At 40.7% G+C, this 19,481-nt stretch overlaps 1 protein-coding gene across 1 annotated transcript in view; it reads left to right on the forward strand.

Annotated features, from left to right (window-relative positions):
- The first annotated feature begins 13,955 nt into the window (after window positions 1-13,955).
- bcam (basal cell adhesion molecule (Lutheran blood group)) overlaps window positions 13,956-19,481 on the forward strand; it is a 52,472-nt gene continuing 46,946 nt past the window's right edge. Inside the window, exon 1 of the mRNA XM_067600982.1 lies at window positions 13,956-14,233. Coding sequence (XP_067457083.1) covers window positions 14,170-14,233 — 64 coding nt within the window. The 5' untranslated portion in view covers window positions 13,956-14,169. The remainder of the gene's footprint in view (window positions 14,234-19,481) is intronic.

Raw genomic sequence — 19,481 nt, forward strand, 5'->3', positions numbered from 1 at the left:
TGTAATGTCTCCAAAGATGACCTAGGACAATGTGTGTGTGTGTGTGTGTGTGTGTGTGTGTGTGTGTGTGTGTGTGTGTGTGTGTGTGTGAGAGAGAGAGAGAGAGAGAAAGAGAGAGAAAATCCTACATTTCCATCCTACAGACATTTCCTGCGCAAATGTGTGCGTGCAAAAACAGTGTGACAGTAAGGTTGTGTTAGCATAAATCTCATTAACTGCTGAGCTGCTTTCAAAGCTTCCTCTTCTCTTTACCCGCAGTCCTCCGTCAAAACAGCAGAAAAACAGAGACAAACTTCTTCTCTCTGCTTTGTTTGAGTAAATGGGATTTTTTTTTTTTTAAACATTGCAAGGTTGTGCATATTTCTGCACATTTTGCAAAAAAATATTTTCCAATTTCACATAATGACTCCTGATACAGTATATTGCAGTTGTGCAGGTTTGTGAGTCGTGATTAGGTGCCATTTGGGACCTTCTGGATTCATGACTTCAGGCTGAGAGACAAGCTGAGACCAAATGCTGCATTTGAACACAACAATCATAAAAATTGTTCACTTCCTGCATGGAAATCCAGGCAAACCACAGGGACTCATCTTCTGTAGGGATGCCTCCCCCACCCCCTGAAACCCGGTTCTGATTTGGAACTGGTTCTCAAATGTTAAGAACCCAGGGTATTTTTTAAAGTCGGTTCTTTTATCGGTATTTTCATATGTTTTGGTGTAACTTGTGGTCGCGCTGCAGCATCTCCTCTCTGTTCTCTCCTCTGCTCTGTGTTGGTTTGACTGATGGTGGGGCTCAGCAGAGCAGAGAGGCCAGTGGAGACAGTGAACCAGGTGAAGTGAAGATAACTTTGTCTTCTTTCTAAATTCCAGGCAGTATTTTGATGTCAGGGATATTAGTTATTTTATTGACATTTCAGATTTGTTTCCAGTGAGATATTTCTAAGTTTTTTGTAGACTTTCTGAGGCAAAACATTACTGATGCTGCTCTAGAACCCATATTTAGTTATGTTTAAAATATTAATCAATTCTAATCCTCTCCTGAATTTATTATTTTTTAAATTAATATATTTTTTAAAAAAGTAATTCTTTACTTATGAAAAAGAACCGATAAGAGTATTGATAAAGAACCGTACCAATAAGGTGTATAGATAAGAGTAGTAGTATCAATAAAAATCTAACGACACCCGTCCCTAATCTTCTGAGAGAGCATTTAATTTGGTGGCCGGCTCCTGCTGTGGCAGAGGTTTGGTACATTAGGCTAACATTATGCACTAGCCTCTGGGCCTGCCGCATACAGGCAGGCAGCAAAGCTCAGGGTCACGCTTCTCTGGCTCCTGATAGAGAAGTTGTTATCCTGGTTTCTCTGTCTCATTTTCTCTTCTCATTATTTCATTTTCCATTATACAGTTTTTTTTCTCCTCCTCAGTCTCTCTCCCTTACTCGCATCTAGCCATTCCAGCTGAGGTCAATACTCGCCACTCAGTTATAGCACCAGGAGGACACAAGAATCTCATGAATAGAAATGTACCAAACCTCCTGACATTTGGAGAGTATGTGTAAAAATGAAATTCATTTCAATATTTCGACTGTAAAACAGAAGATCCATCCAATTTCAGTCAATTTTGAAAAAATACTATCCTTATATAAAAACAAGCCAAATTTATCAATCTTCCTATCCTGTCATTTTCCTTTTTTTTCGACTTAGAACCATTCAAATGACGCTGAAAAAAGGTTTCCCTCATTGCCATTTCTCACAGACACACTTCACCCTCCTCAATACCACTACAATGCATCTAGTGTCCTTTAACTTCGCCAATATCATTCAGACAAACTCTGCTTATCAGAAGCACGGTGTAGCTCTGTGCTTTGTGTAGCACAATAATGTTACACACACAGTTAAGCATTTCTTTTAGCTACTGTCTGTCTGCCTTTTCAAACCAGCTGCTGAAGTTCAAGGTCTGGCCAGTGAGCAGTTTATTCACATGAGTCTTGTCTAGTCCATTAAAGCTTGTGTGTGTGTGTATGGGTACCTTTGTGTCTGAATGAAAACACTTCATGCCTTTGAGACAGCCTCGGTCTAGTTTTCTACCATTTTGTAGCCCTTCCAGAGTAGATTATTCCACCAGGTTGCTTTCTCTACTTCCTCTACTTTTGCCCAAAATTACTTTTTCTACCCGTCATTTCTCCCCCACATTGACTCTCTCCTCACTTTGTTGCTGTCTAACTCTGCTTCCTACATTTTCCCTCTTAGCCCCCATCAACCACCCACCCATGTTCCTTTTTCTCTCTCACAGCTGGTGGGCCAGCCAGGAGGCAGTGCGTGCGTTTGAGGAGCGTAATCTGCTCTTTCTCCCCTTTGCATTTCCATTTCAATCCACTGTTCACAGCTGGAACCAAGGCGCTCTGCATGCAGATGAGCAGAGTTGACTTTTTCCAGAACGCACATTCAGACAAGAGACGGGCAGGAGATGGGGGAGAAAGAGGAGGAGGAAGAAGAGGAAGAGAGGGGCACCAGATAGAAGAATGAAAGATTATGTGATGAAGCAAAGCAACAGTTGCTGACAGGAAATTGTTCAATTCAACTGCATTGTCATTCAGCCTTACATGAATGCGCAGAGGAAAATGAAATGTTTCTGCGGGTCACAACACCTTCCAAACAAGAACCAAAACAGAACAAAATGACAAGAAGATGCAGTCTATCAATCAAACAGTAGGTCAAGGCACATTCAAAGTGAAACAAAGTTGTACAAAACAGAACAATACAACAAAGCAAGGCTACAACAAAACTAGGACTGGTTGTGTGTCACATATAATAGCAATCAGGAGTGTGTTAAAAATAAGAGTGTAAATGACTATTTTTTGCGATACAGAGTCAGAGAATTTGACTATCTACAGTTATGAGCTACAAATACCACACATTAGTGTATTTCTTAAAAATATAAAGATGAAGAATCTTTAGATATTGCTCTGTTGGTGATTCAGGCCGTTTTCATGCTGAAGAAATATTTCAGTGTGACCTTGTGCGAATTGAAAATCTGCTTTTAATTGATCTGAGATGAAAAACAGAAGAACATAAAATATTGTGAAAAGTATAGAGGACATTTTTGGCCTTGTGTTAATAATTTAAAGCCCTTAGAAGCTAGAAACCCTCAACATGACTTCCTTTGAATAATCAATGCTTTATAGAATTACACAAAGCTGGTTAACTCCTTGTACAACCAAGTCAATAAACCAGGATTTGGTTTTATACACTTCCTGCTCACATGCTACTTGACACATTATGATGTGTGATGATCTCTGTTCATCTCTGCCTGTGGTCAAGTGCTTTGTCACCCTCCCTCAGATCCTGACCGTGATGACAAATGACCACAAGATCATCACCTAGCGTGTGACCTAACAGCCAGGCCCGTGTTGATGACATCAGAGTCCTGTGAGGCGGCGGTAGCTGACTCATGTTGGACTGGTGATTGGTGAATATAGAGGATTGTTTTGGGCTGACGGGCAGAACACAGAATGCTTTGGGCAGTCATACGATCAGTCAGCAGCATCCATAATATGGGGCAAAGATACAAACACACTTAGGGACATACACACTAATTGATGTTATTGTTTTGGGACGGGGCCCCTAATGCACTCTGCTCAAGCACCGTACAGCCGGGCACTCGAGTTTCAGTCGAACCCCATTTATGGCAAAAGCCATCTGCTGCCAATTGATTACAATAACAGATATTGATTTGAATGGGCAAGCTCAGCAGCAGAAGTAATTCACTCATAAGGAGGCAATGAGGTGTAACAAAATGTGTTGACCACTTAATATTTAATCTTTAATGCCACTGTTATTGTTCACTCCTTGAATTATGATCTGTTTCAAAGATGATTAGACCAGAGATTTTTTTTTTTCTCTTTGAACCAAAAAAAAAATGAAAAAGGTATGCTTACTGTCTGTGTCGGTGAATCAGCTAGAAGTTAATGTGATTGAAATTTCTTCCCCTGACTCACTCCCTCCCTCCTCCGCACGTGGCTGGCTCCTCTTGCTCTGCCACGGCGGCGTGATAAACGGCCTTGCTACCCGCCTTGTTCCCATTGGCAGCCTGCTGCAAAGTTGCATTAAATCTCGTCATGCCAAGTGCTCTGCCTTGCCCAGCAGGCTAAGCTAGACAAACTGCACGGCCGGTCAGAGGGGGCCCACTGGCTCGCAAGTGCTCACTTTTGCTTTTATTGACAGAAACCTTCTCTTTCTGCTCTTCCTCTTCCTCTTTTCCTCTCCCTCCATCTCCTGCCCCGAGTCGATTTGCCGCAGTCTGAAACGCATCGGTCTCTCCCTCTTTTTCCTTCCACTCAATCACTTTCTTTTGATCCCGGCTGCACTCACACGCTCCCTTCTGTCTTTCACTCTCTACTACTCTTTAAAACATCTAAGCAACCCACTCTTACTCCTCTTTTTTTCTCCTCCTTTCGCCCTAATTGACTCTCCACACCTCTGACAACCACCTAATGCTGTCTTTCTTCTCCATTTCTCTTATTTTTGCCCACTCCATCCCTCATTTTCCCTTCCTCCTCTGTCCCCTACTCTCCCTCTTAATGGCCTCCTGTGGAGTCACAGAAAACCATTTTGATGGCAACACTTGGCTGTGGTGCGTGAGCATGTGTCACGGTTCCTCAGCCCCCACTGCACAGTCATTGTGCCTGTAATACCATAATTACCCCCGCCCATTATGGGCAAGAGAAGGGGAGGCAGAGGTAGTTTCAAAGGGATGGAAGGGAGTGGATGTGAGGAGAGATAGACGAGGGGTTGGACAGAGAGATGAGTGAGGGAGGAGATGCTTGAGTCTGACAGAAAGAGGGTAGACGTTTGAGGATTAGCACGCTGGTCAGTAGATCAATCGGGTGGATGTCTTGTTGTTAGTGTATGTGTGTGTGTGTGTGTGAGAGAGGCTGTCTGCGACTATGTGTCTCAGGGGACACCCTGTCCTTGGCTCCTGTCGTGGGGGGCCACATCAGTAGAGATGTAATGGTTCAGGCTTCATTGGACACACACAGATGGGTCTCTCACTTGGGGCAAAGCATACACACACAGGTGGAAAAACCGATATGACAGGACTGTAGAGGAAGAGAGACAAATATAGTTTGAGGTCAGACATTAAGATAATGAGCAATCTGGATATCGAGTTGATTATGATTAAAAGTCTCTGCAAAATTCAGTTCTGGATTAAAAAGACAAAATGTTCCACCTTCTTAATGGCTACAAAATACAAAAGCTTTAAAAATCATAAATCATTTTATATGCGTGTCTGGCCATTTTTTATATACTTTAAATTAAGTAATGTCTTTCTCTGAATCTGACTTTAAGTATAATTTAAGAAGAGAACATAGTTTGTTCTGTTATAAAAAACAACAACAATAAAAACATTTATTTTTAGACAACCTCAATCATATTACTAAAAGTGATTTACAGGTGTTTTCTAAAGCCAAACATCTCATTTTGGATAGAAACATCATGTTCTTGTTAGGCTAAAAATGTATAATATGTTGACCAGCTACTGATTATACAAGCAGTTTTGAGTATGTACACACAAAAGGGCTTTCAAATTACAGGGTAACATTGCTTCAGGTCACATCAGGAAACCCACCAGGAAAGCGTAAACATGCAAATAAGAATGTGCTCACATATAACTACACCATTTAAGTTTGACAAAGGTGGTAACGCTTTCATATTCTATCTATCGTTACCCTGGGGTGGACACAGAAAATGCAATTCCCTGCAATTCATTCAGTGGTGAAGGATGATTAATATTCTATAAAATAGTTTATGTATTCACATTCAAAGCCTGAGGGGTTGAGTGCAGAGACGATGCCAACGTTGAGTTGGTGTAGGCACGATAAAGTCCACACAGCCAGCAGGCATGTGAGATTGTGTGTGCGTGTGTTTGTAAGCAACAGAAAGTGCAGCGCAGAGACGTTAGACTTTGAAGGCAAAGAGCTGATTCCTAATTAATTTTCCTCTGAAAGCCACATTTACATGCATTACAGGAAAAGGCGACTGAAGAAAAGCCAACTGTGGTTCAAGAGTATAAAAGAGTAAGCTGCATAAAATAAGAAACAGTATAAAAACATACAAATTCATAATTTCGGTAGGAAAGTCATATTTATGGTCTTGCTCTTGAAACTCTCATTAAATTGTTCATCCTTTTAATTTTTACAGCCTGATTACATTTATTTAAGTTAAGTTAAGCTTCCATTTGTAACTCTACATCAGATTGTGACAGACAAAATGTACTGTATGAATTAAAGAAGACCATAATATGGGTATATAAGTAGCTCAGGTTTAATTTCGACACCTTATATGGTGCATGTAATAAAAATAAACTGCGGATAAGGATTTAATTCTTATGATTTTCTGCACCTGAATGATGGTTATCACCAATATCCATTAATTCTATCTTTTGAATGCCAGCTCACTTCAGATAACTGGCAAACTTTAAAGAGAAAATCCTGCCTCAAACTGAATTTACATTGTCTTCATCCACCGCTTTGTACAGTGTAAAGCTAGTTTACATTTATACTCAACTGCTGTCCTAGAATGGAAATCATAACTTATATTTATGATATCAGGTATCAGTTTAGTCCTGCAGCCCCCTGCAGGACACCCCATACACCAGTGATAGCCTTAAAAAAATATCTGTTTATTCCTTGTTATGGATTATATTCTGTACTAGATTCGTGTGCATTAAAATTGATGGAAATATGTTTGGCACTGGTGTAAAAATAAGTAAAGTAAGTAAATAAGTAAATAAGTAGTGATTTGTGAGACTAAAACAGGCAAAACACTGTGTTAGCTTTTGAAATAAAGCAAGATAAATGTAATTTGCAGTGGATTGTAGCTGTTTTCCTCACGGGCTTCACACTACAAATAATACTGAGCAAATTTGAATAGAACAAATAGTATTATAAAATGCATTATTTGTGCGTTACTGAAAATTATATTCAGGGGAGGCTTGGGAGCATCTCTATGACATTGCATTAGTGACTGATATGAGGGAATCAATTTCTGTTTGAGATATTACATGAGTTGTATTTGAATGCACGGCTTACAGCTGTGAATCAAAAAATATCCCCATATCCCAGTATAATCACTGTGACTTTTGTCATAATATTGTAGGTGTTGTTTCATTATGTCTATGAAGCAGCTTCAGGATTTGTCTGTAGATTACATTATCACTACAATCCACCTCTCTTTGCTGTTCAGTTATGGAGAGACTAGTTCAAACTGAGCTGTAGACTACTATAGAAAGACTCTGTGTATATTTGCTGGATTCCCCCTTTAAAACCATGACAACTGAAGTGAATGAATGGCATTTCCTTCCTGTTGTGTTTGATTCAGATCCTGTAAACTTTGCTGCCAGCAGTTGACCACACAGATGACCTTTATGACGCAGTGACCCGCTCTATAGGCACAGAGGCGAGTATATGACTCTCATATTGTTTAGCACCATTTCCTGTAGCTTGGCCCTGTCCATAGCGAGCATGACAGACTTCCCTCCCACGGAGCTACTGTCCGAGTGGGTGGTATTGTGCCTGGCATCCAGTGAGGCAGAATCCACTGTGATAGACACACATACAACATTTCAGAAACACTTGAGGGGCTATAAACAAAGAGCTGCAGCTCATTTGATTCTGTTATATCTAGCTTTGCAAATACATACCTCCTGGAGAACACAAATCTTTATGCCAACTACTATCTTGTGTGATACTGCATCATAAATCTCTAAAACAAGTCAAAATCGATAGAAAAACAGAAAGTTAAAAGATAGGTTCACAATTTTTCAAATATGACTTAAAACAATAGTCAGGTGCCCAGATAAACATTGGAACAGGTTTTGCTGGCTGTAATCATTCCTCCTGTTCATACTGGTCATTAGAAGATTCCGTCTAAATGCGCTAACAATGTAAGCAATGGGAGACTAAATCCACAGTCCTTGTGTTGTGCAAAAATGTATTTAAAAGTTTATCTGAAGCTAGCATGAGGCTTCTGCAGTCTGAGTTAGTCAAATAAAGTGGATAGCTTCCAGGGTTACAGTCTTTTTGGTGAGAATTTCCTTCTTTGTGTCTCAATAGACAGTGTTTTCCTGTACAGCTGCAGTGGAAGGATAGTAACAATAAGAGGGAATCTGGCACAAAAATGACTAACTGAAAGATATTTAGTTGATTTGACTAATTTGGTCAGCTGAAGCCTCATATTAGCTTCAAATTAACTTTTAAATAAATTTTGGCACAGAAGGAGGACTGTAGATTCACTTACATTGAAAGTGCATTATGAATATTAATGGTCAGTATGAGCAGGAGGAATGATTATAGCGAGAAAAATGTGTCAGTGTTCATTTAGGCACCTGTCTAATGTTTTAGGACAGACTTGAAAAATTGTGAAGCTGCCCTTTAAAATGAATCATGGTGACTTATTCATTCTCGTGACACAATTGTTGGGTCTATTGATCATCACGGCCAATTGGCAGAAACTGCAAGTGATCTACATTACATACAGCTGTGTTGAATTACCGGATAATTGCTACATCACTGCACAAATTCTGCACTGTGACTCAGAATCCACTCTGTATCACTGCCTGGAAAACAGCTGTGTGATTGTCTGTCTAGCCTGGCCAAAAAGATAGAGGCAAAGTAAGAGAAGGAGACAGAATGAGAGCTGGAGGGGAGAGGAAAGAGGGGGGTAATAAAGATATATGGAGAGATTAGAGTGGACAGAGATGGAGGGTGCACATAGAAAGAAAGACTAAAAGAGTGGAACAAAGGGATGGATCAAAGAATCATGGGCGGAAGTGAAGGATGAAGCCTCAGCACATCTTTCATTCATTCTTCCCCGCAATGCTGAGACGAGACATGTGAATTCATACCAGATTACAGCTACCTTCACTCTCTACCTCTCCCCCCCCCCCCACCTCTTTTTTCTTTTGCCTATACTTTGCTATTATTCCCTGGGGCTATATGTTACCCATCCCCTGACTTTGGAATTAAAGTTCTCCCCTCCTCCTCCACTTCTAATCTGTTCTCTTCATTATTCTTTCATTACACATCTCTGTTGCCTTTGTAGTGCCTCTGTGTCTCTGTTTCTCTTTATCCCCATGCTTTAGGCTGACGTGTCAAATATTCTCCTTGTCACGTCGCCTTATTTTTGATATGGAGTGGGGGCTGTGAAACACATAAAACAAGGGACTATAAAATAAATCCGGATGATTCATATTTTGCAAGGTGTGACACTTTGCCTGTATGGACCTTAACATGTAGCTGCATGATCTTATTTCCCTTGATCTAAAAATGCTGACAAGTCTCTACAGAAGCGATTAGCTTTGTTCACATCTTGTGACATTTATATTATTTAGCATCATGTTTTTGTTTAGAAAGTGAATAGACATGCTCCTATGACACACACAGCCCAATCTACACATCCCAGCATTCATTTCTGTTGCAAATTGAGATATCCACCATTTGAAGCTATCATGAAAATCTTACATAATTCATATCAGCACCTGGCTAATGAACACTTACCTTTGCTTCTATATATATCAGCCTTGGTTGTCTCAGAGGATTCTTGAATCAGCAGACATGTTTTGGTAGGCAGAAGAGAAAGCAGCTTCTGTGGTTGTAGAATAGAAAAGAAGCTGAAGGACTTTTGGTTGGTCTTAAAGATGTTCTGGCAAACTATTGAAGAGGTAGTCAAAAATGTAGAAAAGGCAGATAGTGTCTATGTAGTGACAGATGGGGGTTATTGCTCTTATTAACAACAGGGGGGGCAGAGAGTGGGCACCAATTGGTGCTTATTCCAGGGTGCTGGAAAGGTGTATCTGGCTGACTGTCAAACCTCAGAGAGAGGAGAAATAATAGAGATTCTATCTTGGTCATGGAACAGTGGACCTGTCTAATACTCTGACAAGGATACTCTGGGTTCATAGGAGTTCAACCATTCAGTCTTCATGTGTTTTGTGGACTAGGAGAAGGCTTATGACTGTCCCCCCCAGAGTTACTTGTGTGTGTGTGTGTGTTTGGGGGGGAGGTACTGCAGGGATGTGGGTTGCTTATAAAACTGGCATGAAGTTGTATCCATAAGCGTGTTCTTGGCAGGCTTTGGTCTCTTTTTTTGAACAGAAAAATGAAGCAGGTGAGGAGTTGAGAGTGTATGAATCTTTAGATTGCCTGTCTGCTATTTTGTTGAAGATATATTGTTCTCTGGGTATCTGTGGGTCTTAATCCACAATGCAAACAGGTGCAGCATCTGCTCTGATGAATCGTACCTGACTGTTGTGTTGAAGAAGCTTTATGTGGAACCTCTTGATATATAACTTGATCTCTGATCGACATGTGTAGTTTGAACATCTGGAAGAAGTTCATAGAACAACTGCTGAACTGCCATGTTAAAAGGAGACAGTTCAATTGGTTTGGGCATTAGACTCAAGATGACTTCCTGTGCAGGTATTCCAGGCACATCCACTTATGAGAGCCTGAGGCACACCTAGAACACATGAGAGAGGTTAAATATCCCACCTTAGCAAGGAATTCACTGGAGGATGAAATGAAATACAATTCAGGAAGGCCATTTTGAGTAACAGATCAATGAGTTAGAAGGGTTTTCATACACCAGAACACTTCACTCTGAGGCAGGATTTCAAAACCCTTAAAGGTTATTATGGGGATCATCATTTTTTCCTTTTAATTGTGAGCAAAACAGTAGAATTACACTGTTCACATTACAAAGTAATATACCAGGGATGTGCACTTAAACATTTGATTGACTAAAACAGTGGGTCGCTGGATGACTTTGCATTGTATTGCAGCCAAAGTTGAACCGAGTTCAACTGTTTAGCAGGATGACCCTGCGTCAGCACCTCTGCTATGCAGTGCTAATGTTGGTCGGAACATGACTTCAGCCAACTGTCACAGTGGCCAGGATATATGGCAGAAAATAAAATAGAAACAATACAATACATAGACAAAATAATAATCTCATGTTCGTAAAATACTGGAATGGAATGAAGCTATGGCTTGTTTATGGTCTTGTTCATGGCGTATGACAATTTGCATAATATGCACCATGTGATCATAACAGTATGATTACTGTTTTTGTTTATACAAAGTGAGTACACAATTGAACACATAATCTTTACAGCAAGTATGGGGAACATGGTTTGAAAATAACAGCGTTTGAACAATGATCCGCACAGGGTGGATTATGTCAAAGTACATAAAATACAGTCTGTCTAAAGAGGGGTGACTACCCTGTAATTTTGTCAAACACAACTTTTACAAAACGGTTGCAGGGCTATTCTCTCTTCATGATGTTCAAGCGTTTGCTCACCTGTGCTGACTAAACAAGCTGAACTCTGATAGGAAATACTTGTGAGTCTTCACTCTTTCTTGCTCTTTATTCTTCGCCCATTACTGCTACGCTTCCCTTACTCCTTCCTTTTCTTTATATTTTCCCTTCACATCTCCTCTCCCATAACGCTTACTATTCTCCTCTGTTTTCTTCTTTGTCCTCTTCCAACCTCTCCTCTTCCGCAGCTCCATTAGATAATGAGCCAATACAGTAAAACACAGCCACTACTACTGTAAGTATGACTAAAGGCCTTACGTAAGACTGCCCCATGCTCAGCTAAATCAGCAACAGCCACAGCTATGCGGCATGATATAGGCCTTATGTAAGGCAGTGAGAAGGTTATATCGAGCTAAGTCCTTCCCCACAGGACAGAGGACTCGTTAGTGGATCTCATGTCACTACAGCATGGAGAGATGATTATGACTGGGTCGATATCAGGGATGAGTGGCTGTATTGATGTTAGATAGTCAGTGGGAAGGCTCTTTCCCCTCCTGCTGTCATAGCCGGGAATAGAAAGAGATATTCGGAGAGTGAGAGGGCGTGAGGGTAAACTAGCTGCCTCGGTGCCATCAAACTGTCAGTAGCCTATACAAACTCCTGCCACTGTTCTCTGTATGTATAGAACAGCTGTGTGTGTTTGTACTCCAGGCAGCTCAACTATCAGCTCACATCCATAGGGGCGACTCCTCTGTATGTATGCTGCAGCGGAGCAGGTTGCGAGTATCACTCTTCTCCTCTTCTCTTCGAACAGGGCTGAAAAAATATCAACCAGCTGTTTTGGACCAACTATGTTTGGAATTTGTGTCTTTGAATGCAACTGCTCTGCAAGGGACTATTATTACCTGCAGGGTGTGTTCGCCAACCAGCCTCCAGTAGAGAAAAAAAGCTACAAGGAGATAGATGTTCATATTGTGCACTTAAATGGACAACAGGCTACCATTAAGCCACCTTATACAGGACTGACATCTGTTTATGCTTTCCAACTCCTAGCTTATGGGATTTGGCCTAAATCAACTCTATAGGTCACACAATACCCACTCAGACTGGTATTATAGTATTGTGAATAAGCCACTTAGCCTCTCATGATAACTGTATATCTGAACCATAAATACTCAAATAGTCTGCACCATACCCTGCTAATACCCAAACAGATTCTGAAAAGATTGTATGTCTAGGAATGAATGGTATGTCTGTCAGTGACAGACAGCTTAGCCCACTCCCAAGAAATGGCCTCCAGTTGCTTTGAAAATGAAAATCATTATTTCAGACATATGTAAGTTGGGGAGAGTCCATGTTAAATGTCTACATAGGATAGGAACAGGTCTATGGAACAAAGTGACTGTAGAAAGCAGATTGTTTTTTCTAGAAAAAATTGTTTTTTGGGTGAGATGAAGACCTGGTGATTAGAAACTTTCCAATTTAAAGGTTCACAATTTTTCAAGTCTGTCCTTAAACAATAGTCAGGTGCCCAATTGAACATTTAAACATGTTTTTCTTAATCATTAAGAGATCCCTTCATAATACACTTTCAATGTAAGTGATGGGGGACAAAATCCACAGTCCTCCTTCTGTGCAAAAATGTATTTAAAAGTTAATTTGAAACTAATATGAAGTTTCAGCCATCTAAATTAGTCAAATCAAGTCAATATCTTTCAAAGTTATCCAGACACAGAGGGATTTTTTTTTATTAAAAAGATAATAACACTGGAAGATATCCACTTGCTTTTTTGATTAACACAGATGGCTGACGCCTCATACTGTCTTCAGATAAATCTTTAAATACGTTTTTGCTCAAAATGAAGACTGTGGATTTTGTCCCCCATCACTTACATTGTAAGCACGTATGTAGGGGATCTTCTAACGGTCAGTATGAACAGGAGAAATGATTAACCTTCATTTGGGCATCTGGCTATTGTTTTAAGACTGACTTGAAAAATTGTGGGCCTATCCTTTAATTTACCAGCCTTTAGCTATAGAGGATGATGTTAATTTCCCATGTCTACACACATTGCTAAATTGTGTCTTTTCCTATTTCCAGTTTATTTATTATGAATTTTTACACCATACCATTACCCACCTAATTTTCAAATAATAACAAAAATGATTTAAAGCTGCTGAGGCGCTATGTTTATGATACTTTAATACTTTAAACTTAATTAAATAAGTAAAAAAAAACAACTTAAATTCGAAACCAATAGTAGCTACTTAGGAACCACTGTTGGCATATGGACTTTAATGTAAGTTTATGCATTTCTGTACTTGTTTTGCTGTGAATTTTATAAATCATCCTGATAAATTTTTAGTTATTTTGACTAAAGGGTACGGGTTTGGAGTTACTGCGAGTCAGACAGCCTCATGATAAAATCACTTTTAAGTTCCTTTAAAGAAACTATCCTGCGGGCCCCAGTAGATACACGATTAGTCAAGCAGGTCTTTTCTCTGCAAGTGGAGTGGAGAGAGAGAGAGAGAGAGAGAGAGAGAGCGAGAGAGAGAGAGAGGAGGGGGTTGTATTGGGAGGAGGGAGGGGGGGGTCACCTTTTGTGCAAATATATCAACCAAGAAGACTGCCACCAGCATCAGATTTCTGTGTATGTGTGTGAGGGAGAGAGGCACTCCTTTTGCTGAGAGAGAGAGAGAGAGAGAGAGAGAGAAAGAAGGAGAGAGAGAGAGAGAGAGAGAGCTTTGGAGCATTGAAAGAAGACAGAAGACTTGCTGCTGCCACATTTCCACACTCTACAAGCAAAAACCAAGTGAATACTTTTACTTGAAAAAGTTACAAAAGCGGCAATGGACGGGATAACATTTGGACGCGCGTCGCTCCTGTGCACCCTGCTGCTCTGGGCACTGCAAGGTAGGTTAAGTCTCTTTGATACTTTCCGCTACATTTTTTAAATTATACCCCCTTGTAGTAACTTTATAATGCTTTGGACACGGTGCTAGTTAGTTTTTCATGGCTTCAGGCTGTAGATTTATACTTTCCTCTTCAGCACACTCCGAGTTTCAGAGGTCCGCTGCTTAAAGCGCGGACCTGCCTGAGCATGCCGCAGTCAGAAGCGGCTCATTAAGTTGTCCTACTTAATCAAACATCTTGTAAGTAGGTTATGTTTGCTACATATTGTTGCATTGTGTTCAACCTGTTACCGCCTGTGCACTAAAGCCAGAGGATGCCGACAGCAGGTGGAAAACCGGATTTATCGCGAAACCGACATGTAGCCTACTTATCGAACTAGTCAATTTGTTTTGCCAGTTAAATATCATTAACAAATCTGCAGCAGCTGTCAAGTTAGCCAGCAGTGATGTACAAGATATCTTCACTAATCTACACTAATGGTTAATGCTGACTCTTTGTAGTTTTCTTCACTTGAGTGCACTTCTTGGCGCACAGGACTGCGGTGCACTGCGACTTTCCTCTGGACTCCGCTGCCAATCCAGGATAGTCTGATAAGACCATACTTCAACAATACAACCAGCTGCCATAATAAAACCCAAACAAACACAGTGTTCATGTATAGACAAGTATAATTAATTAAAAGAAATCTACAAAAGAGCTTTCCAAAGCCTTGAAACAACCAATTATTTCCTCCCCATCAGTGAGCTTTTATTTGAAGACCATGCTCCATCTCGTTCATGCTGCTGCCTGGCTCCTGTGCTGCAGTTTCTAGCGCTTTGATGTTTCATCTGTGGGATTTGCGTATCCATTGCTGGCAGTGCGCCTCACCCTCAGCACCCCTGGGTGCTGCAGGAGAGACTTAAACCAAATTGAACTTAACATTTGCCTTATGTAATCTAAAAGTTTGTGATTACTGACCAAAACCAAGTAGCTTACGTTGATTTAAGGAGTAGCTGTGGTACTTAACAAGTGTTTTATCATTGACCTTATTGTACTAGACATTTATTTCCTCTTACTCAGCAGTAGACCACAGTACCCACAGACCATTATGGTTGTACTGTACTCTATATGTTTTTTTAAAATTAAAATTTTTAGTGTCCCTGTAAAATTGTAGTTGTTTAATGTCCTTCTAAAATGTATAATAGATGACTTGATTGAGTGCGTGTTAAAATCAAATTTGCGAGAGTGCTTTGCGGGCATTTTTTGAAAGTTATTTCTAATGGCTTGCTGCTGCAGGCAGGCTGTGGTGGTTCGAGGCTGAGCCGCAGGGCGGGGCTGGAGTACTGGGTGACTCCCCTCTATCTTGTGTTCTCTATCTCCTCCTTTTCCTCTCACTGTGTTCACTGAGTCATTCTACATTTCTCATCATTTATGTAGCCCATTATTGTGTTCCAATTTCTTTTTTATTTTATGAAAAACTGAGGTTCCTCAACCGTGAGTTTACGTGGTTTAGCTTTTCTTCTTCTCTCGTTCTCCTCCTGCCACATTTCCCAGACTTCTTTTTATGACTGCTCCCTCCCTCCTTTTAGGCCTCAGAGACAGTTGTTGCGCTTTGCTGTCTGTCTGCCCTTCATGGAGCCTTTTAACAGGTGCCTACTAAAAAGTGTCCTGTAATTGATGGATGCTGTGTAGATCACACATCCCTCTGTACAGCTGTGGTGCATTGATTTAGAGGCAGGGCCCCAGGTGCTGAACTCACCCATCCACCCCATGCCTCTCTGAAGTCGGTCTGAGGGAAGGAAAGTGATCTTTTCACTTTGCTACAAACATTGCTTTCATCAAAAAAAACATTTGGCGAATCCCTGTGTTTCCTCTCTCTCTCTCTCTCTCTCTCTCTCTCTCTCTCTCTCTCTCTCGTTCTGTGTGTGTATGTGTGTGTTTGTGTGTGTGTCTTACATAGTTTTGTCTAATAATAGCAGCTCTTGTAGGATCTCAGTGGGATTCTGTCACACAGACCCACATTCTTACAATTACTGGTCACACACTTTCAACTTCCAAGTATGTCAGTAGTGAGAGCACTAAATAGAACCACGAGACACAGAACACCCAGATGTGTGTGTATTTTTGTGTCCTGCAAGTTTGTCTACATGTTTGTAAGCATGTATGCGTGTATTAATGTATGGAGTTCTGGCACAGGGATATGTGGTGCATGGCAACCCACAGCGCCCCGAGGTGCTCTGCATGCCAGTGCCCAGGATCACGCTGACCCTTTGACCCACTCACCCAGACATGTTGGCAAATGGCTCCTGTCTGACGCTTTTGAGATGCCATTGCCTTTCCCATCGCAGTACAGGCATCAACAGGCTGCAGAAACAGGCTGAGCTATTACTTCATTTTCTGGTGAAAAACGGTGAAAGACAGCCTGCCTCCATTAAGTAGTTGGAAAGAATATGTCCAACCAATGTGTTCTGGGGGTATTTTTTTGAAGCAATAACTTCACATAAACTCTTTCCAACATTTTTCCTTGTCTGGGGGATAAAAAGAACAAAGCGACATTAAAGGGGAGAGACAGAGGGAGAGAGAGATGGTCAGATGAGTTTGAGCTAAACTGTAGAGACTCCAAAGTGGTCAGAAACAGGTGGAAAGAATCGCTGTGACAAGCATCAGCTGAGTTCAAGGTGCTAGCCTCTAACATGCAGCGTCAGCCTCTTTGTCTATCGCCGCCTTAATTCCCACAGTCATTTCCTCGCTTTTAATTTCTGTCCCCCCTGCCAGTGCAGCATCAAAAGTGCACCCCTGCAGCCGTGTGTAATTATTATGGTATTAGGCCAGAAAAAGAGCCATTTAGCCATGAGGAGATAAAAGCCAGTGGGACCTCCTCCTGAACTGTCTTGGGGCAGTAGTCTTGGTTTTGTGCAAGCATACAGACTTGTGTGTACTTAAAATGCATGAATACACAATTATTAATAACAGGCCTGCACAGATAGCATATATTCACTGACCAGTAAGTATGCACACCTCATACGTAAGCAACATTTACACACAGATGCGGGCATAATGTATACTGTACATGTAAGTAGAGCGCCTAACTGCAGGATTATGGCATTACGCAACAGTGAAAACCTTAGCTCATATAACAGTGAGTGACAGGTTGATAGTGGCTGCTTTGGAAGAGCAAGTCTGTGTTTGCCCCCTTGTCATTTAGACCTTTGGGGGAGAAGGCCTTGGAATGGTGTGGCTGTAATTATTGGGGTGATTCATTCTCATCTGTGGGTTTGTGAATGTGTGCGGGTGTGGAATGAGTGGCATTCCTCTGGACATGTTGGAGCTTGGTCTGTAATGTGTATGTTTGTTTGTCATCACTTCAAATTCTATGGAAAAAGGCTTCCATTTCTCACTTTAAAATCCCCTCTCACCACAAGTCAGTGAGTAATCCGCGTACAAACAAGCGGCCACAATGTGGCTTCTATCCTACCATCAAGAGGCAGTGTTATTGGTGCGAAGCTGGAGTCTGTTTACAGTCAGGGTGCATTCTTGTGGCTTCCATTGTTTGCTCCATGTTTGTTTGATCTGAACATCCAGGAGACACCAAAACATTAGTCAGTTAAAGAAAGGATGCACTCCGGTTGATTTGTGTGGGGAAGTAGGGCTGGGTGATAAAATTCTCGATATGGGATCACAATAAATGTTATGTCGATAACAATGATAAACTTCTGACATTTTTTGCTCGATATGGATAGATTTAACAGCCTATCGCACATTATTGTTTGCGCTACCAGTGAAGAAAGTGGATGTTCTCTGGAAAAGAGGAAAAAAATAAGTGGAACCGAGGGGCACAAAAGCAGCACAATCAGATTAGCTTCTATGTCAGAATTTGTTCCCGGGCAAACAGTGAACCCAGGCTGGCGAAGAGGAACAAACTCTGTCGCATCTGCCGACGAGGCTACGCTAGTGCTAACATTAGTAGAGCTACAGCTGGAGTGCCTGTGACGTCTAACTCACAGACACCTCTCTAGTAGAGACATTCTGTCTGCAACTGCGGAATAGTCATCACTCATCATCGTTTTAATGAGGCTGCTTTGACTGTTGGTTCACAAAGCTAACTGCTAAGCTATGCTAAGCACAAAGCTAAGTAAAAAGAGTAGCAACGAAAGGCTACCTACTAACACTAGTGTCATTTCATAAAGAAAACTAGCAAATCTAATGATATGTGAACTAAATACAGAAAATAATGTAGTAAGTAAGAGTAATGACATATATATATATATATATATATATATATATATATATATATATATATTAAGATGTAGTATAATGGCTGGATTACAGTTTTGCACTTTTTACTCAGATTTCTACCTTTAAAACAGATGGCTGAGGGAATTTGATGTGACAGTAGTCACAGCTTTTAATTTTATTTACAGGGAAGCTAACTTGTATTGTTTTTTTTTAGCATGTTTTTAAAGTTAAATGTTTACAACATGTTATTCTATTTTTTATGTTAAACCATTCTAAAGTTTAACTGATGAACCCTCTGGTTTCTTCAGGCTTCAGTCATTATCAGAATACTCTTAAAACTGGCAGCATTATCAAATTATATAGAGTGATAAATATCGATATTGATCAATATGGAAAAAATTATCTTGATCATATTTTTAGCCATATCACCCAGCCCTATGGAGAAGTTGATTGAGTCATTACTGAGCTCAGAGATGGTTATCCTTTTACATACCCACAAATGTTGTTTTATGTTTTGCAGTGAATGACACATGAAACTTAATCGCAGCAGTTTGTTATAGTGCAACGTGATGTTCGTTGGTAAGTGGGCAGTCAGTACCAGTAGGCATGGCATGCACATGATAAATCCTGGTTTGAAGTCAGTTATCAAGAATTATGTGGTTTAAAGCGAAGACGGGAAAAGTTGATTCCTCACAAGAGCTTCAAAAGAGCTGCGGTTAAAGCTGTGATTAAACACACTTCCACAGGTATTCATAAATACACTAGGGGTGTGTTTCTCCTGATTATCCTTGTCTATGTTCCCATCTCACTCACCTCCTGTTTGTCTTTGATTCCTTCCCTCCTTATCTCTGTCTGTCTGCCTGTCTCACTGTCTTGGTCTGTCTCTATTTAACCCTACCTTCTCTCTCTTTTTTGTCCTTTAAAAGACACTTTAGGGTAGGTCATTTGGTGTCCAGGCGTATTTGTGCATGTGTTTGTTTGCTGTGATTTACCATGTTGTCTTTGGCTGTGTTGACCTCTGTGCTTTTATGCA

Source organism: Thunnus thynnus, chromosome 10, assembly GCF_963924715.1.
Source record: "Thunnus thynnus chromosome 10, fThuThy2.1, whole genome shotgun sequence".
NCBI classification, from domain to species: Eukaryota; Metazoa; Chordata; class Actinopteri; order Scombriformes; family Scombridae; genus Thunnus; species Thunnus thynnus.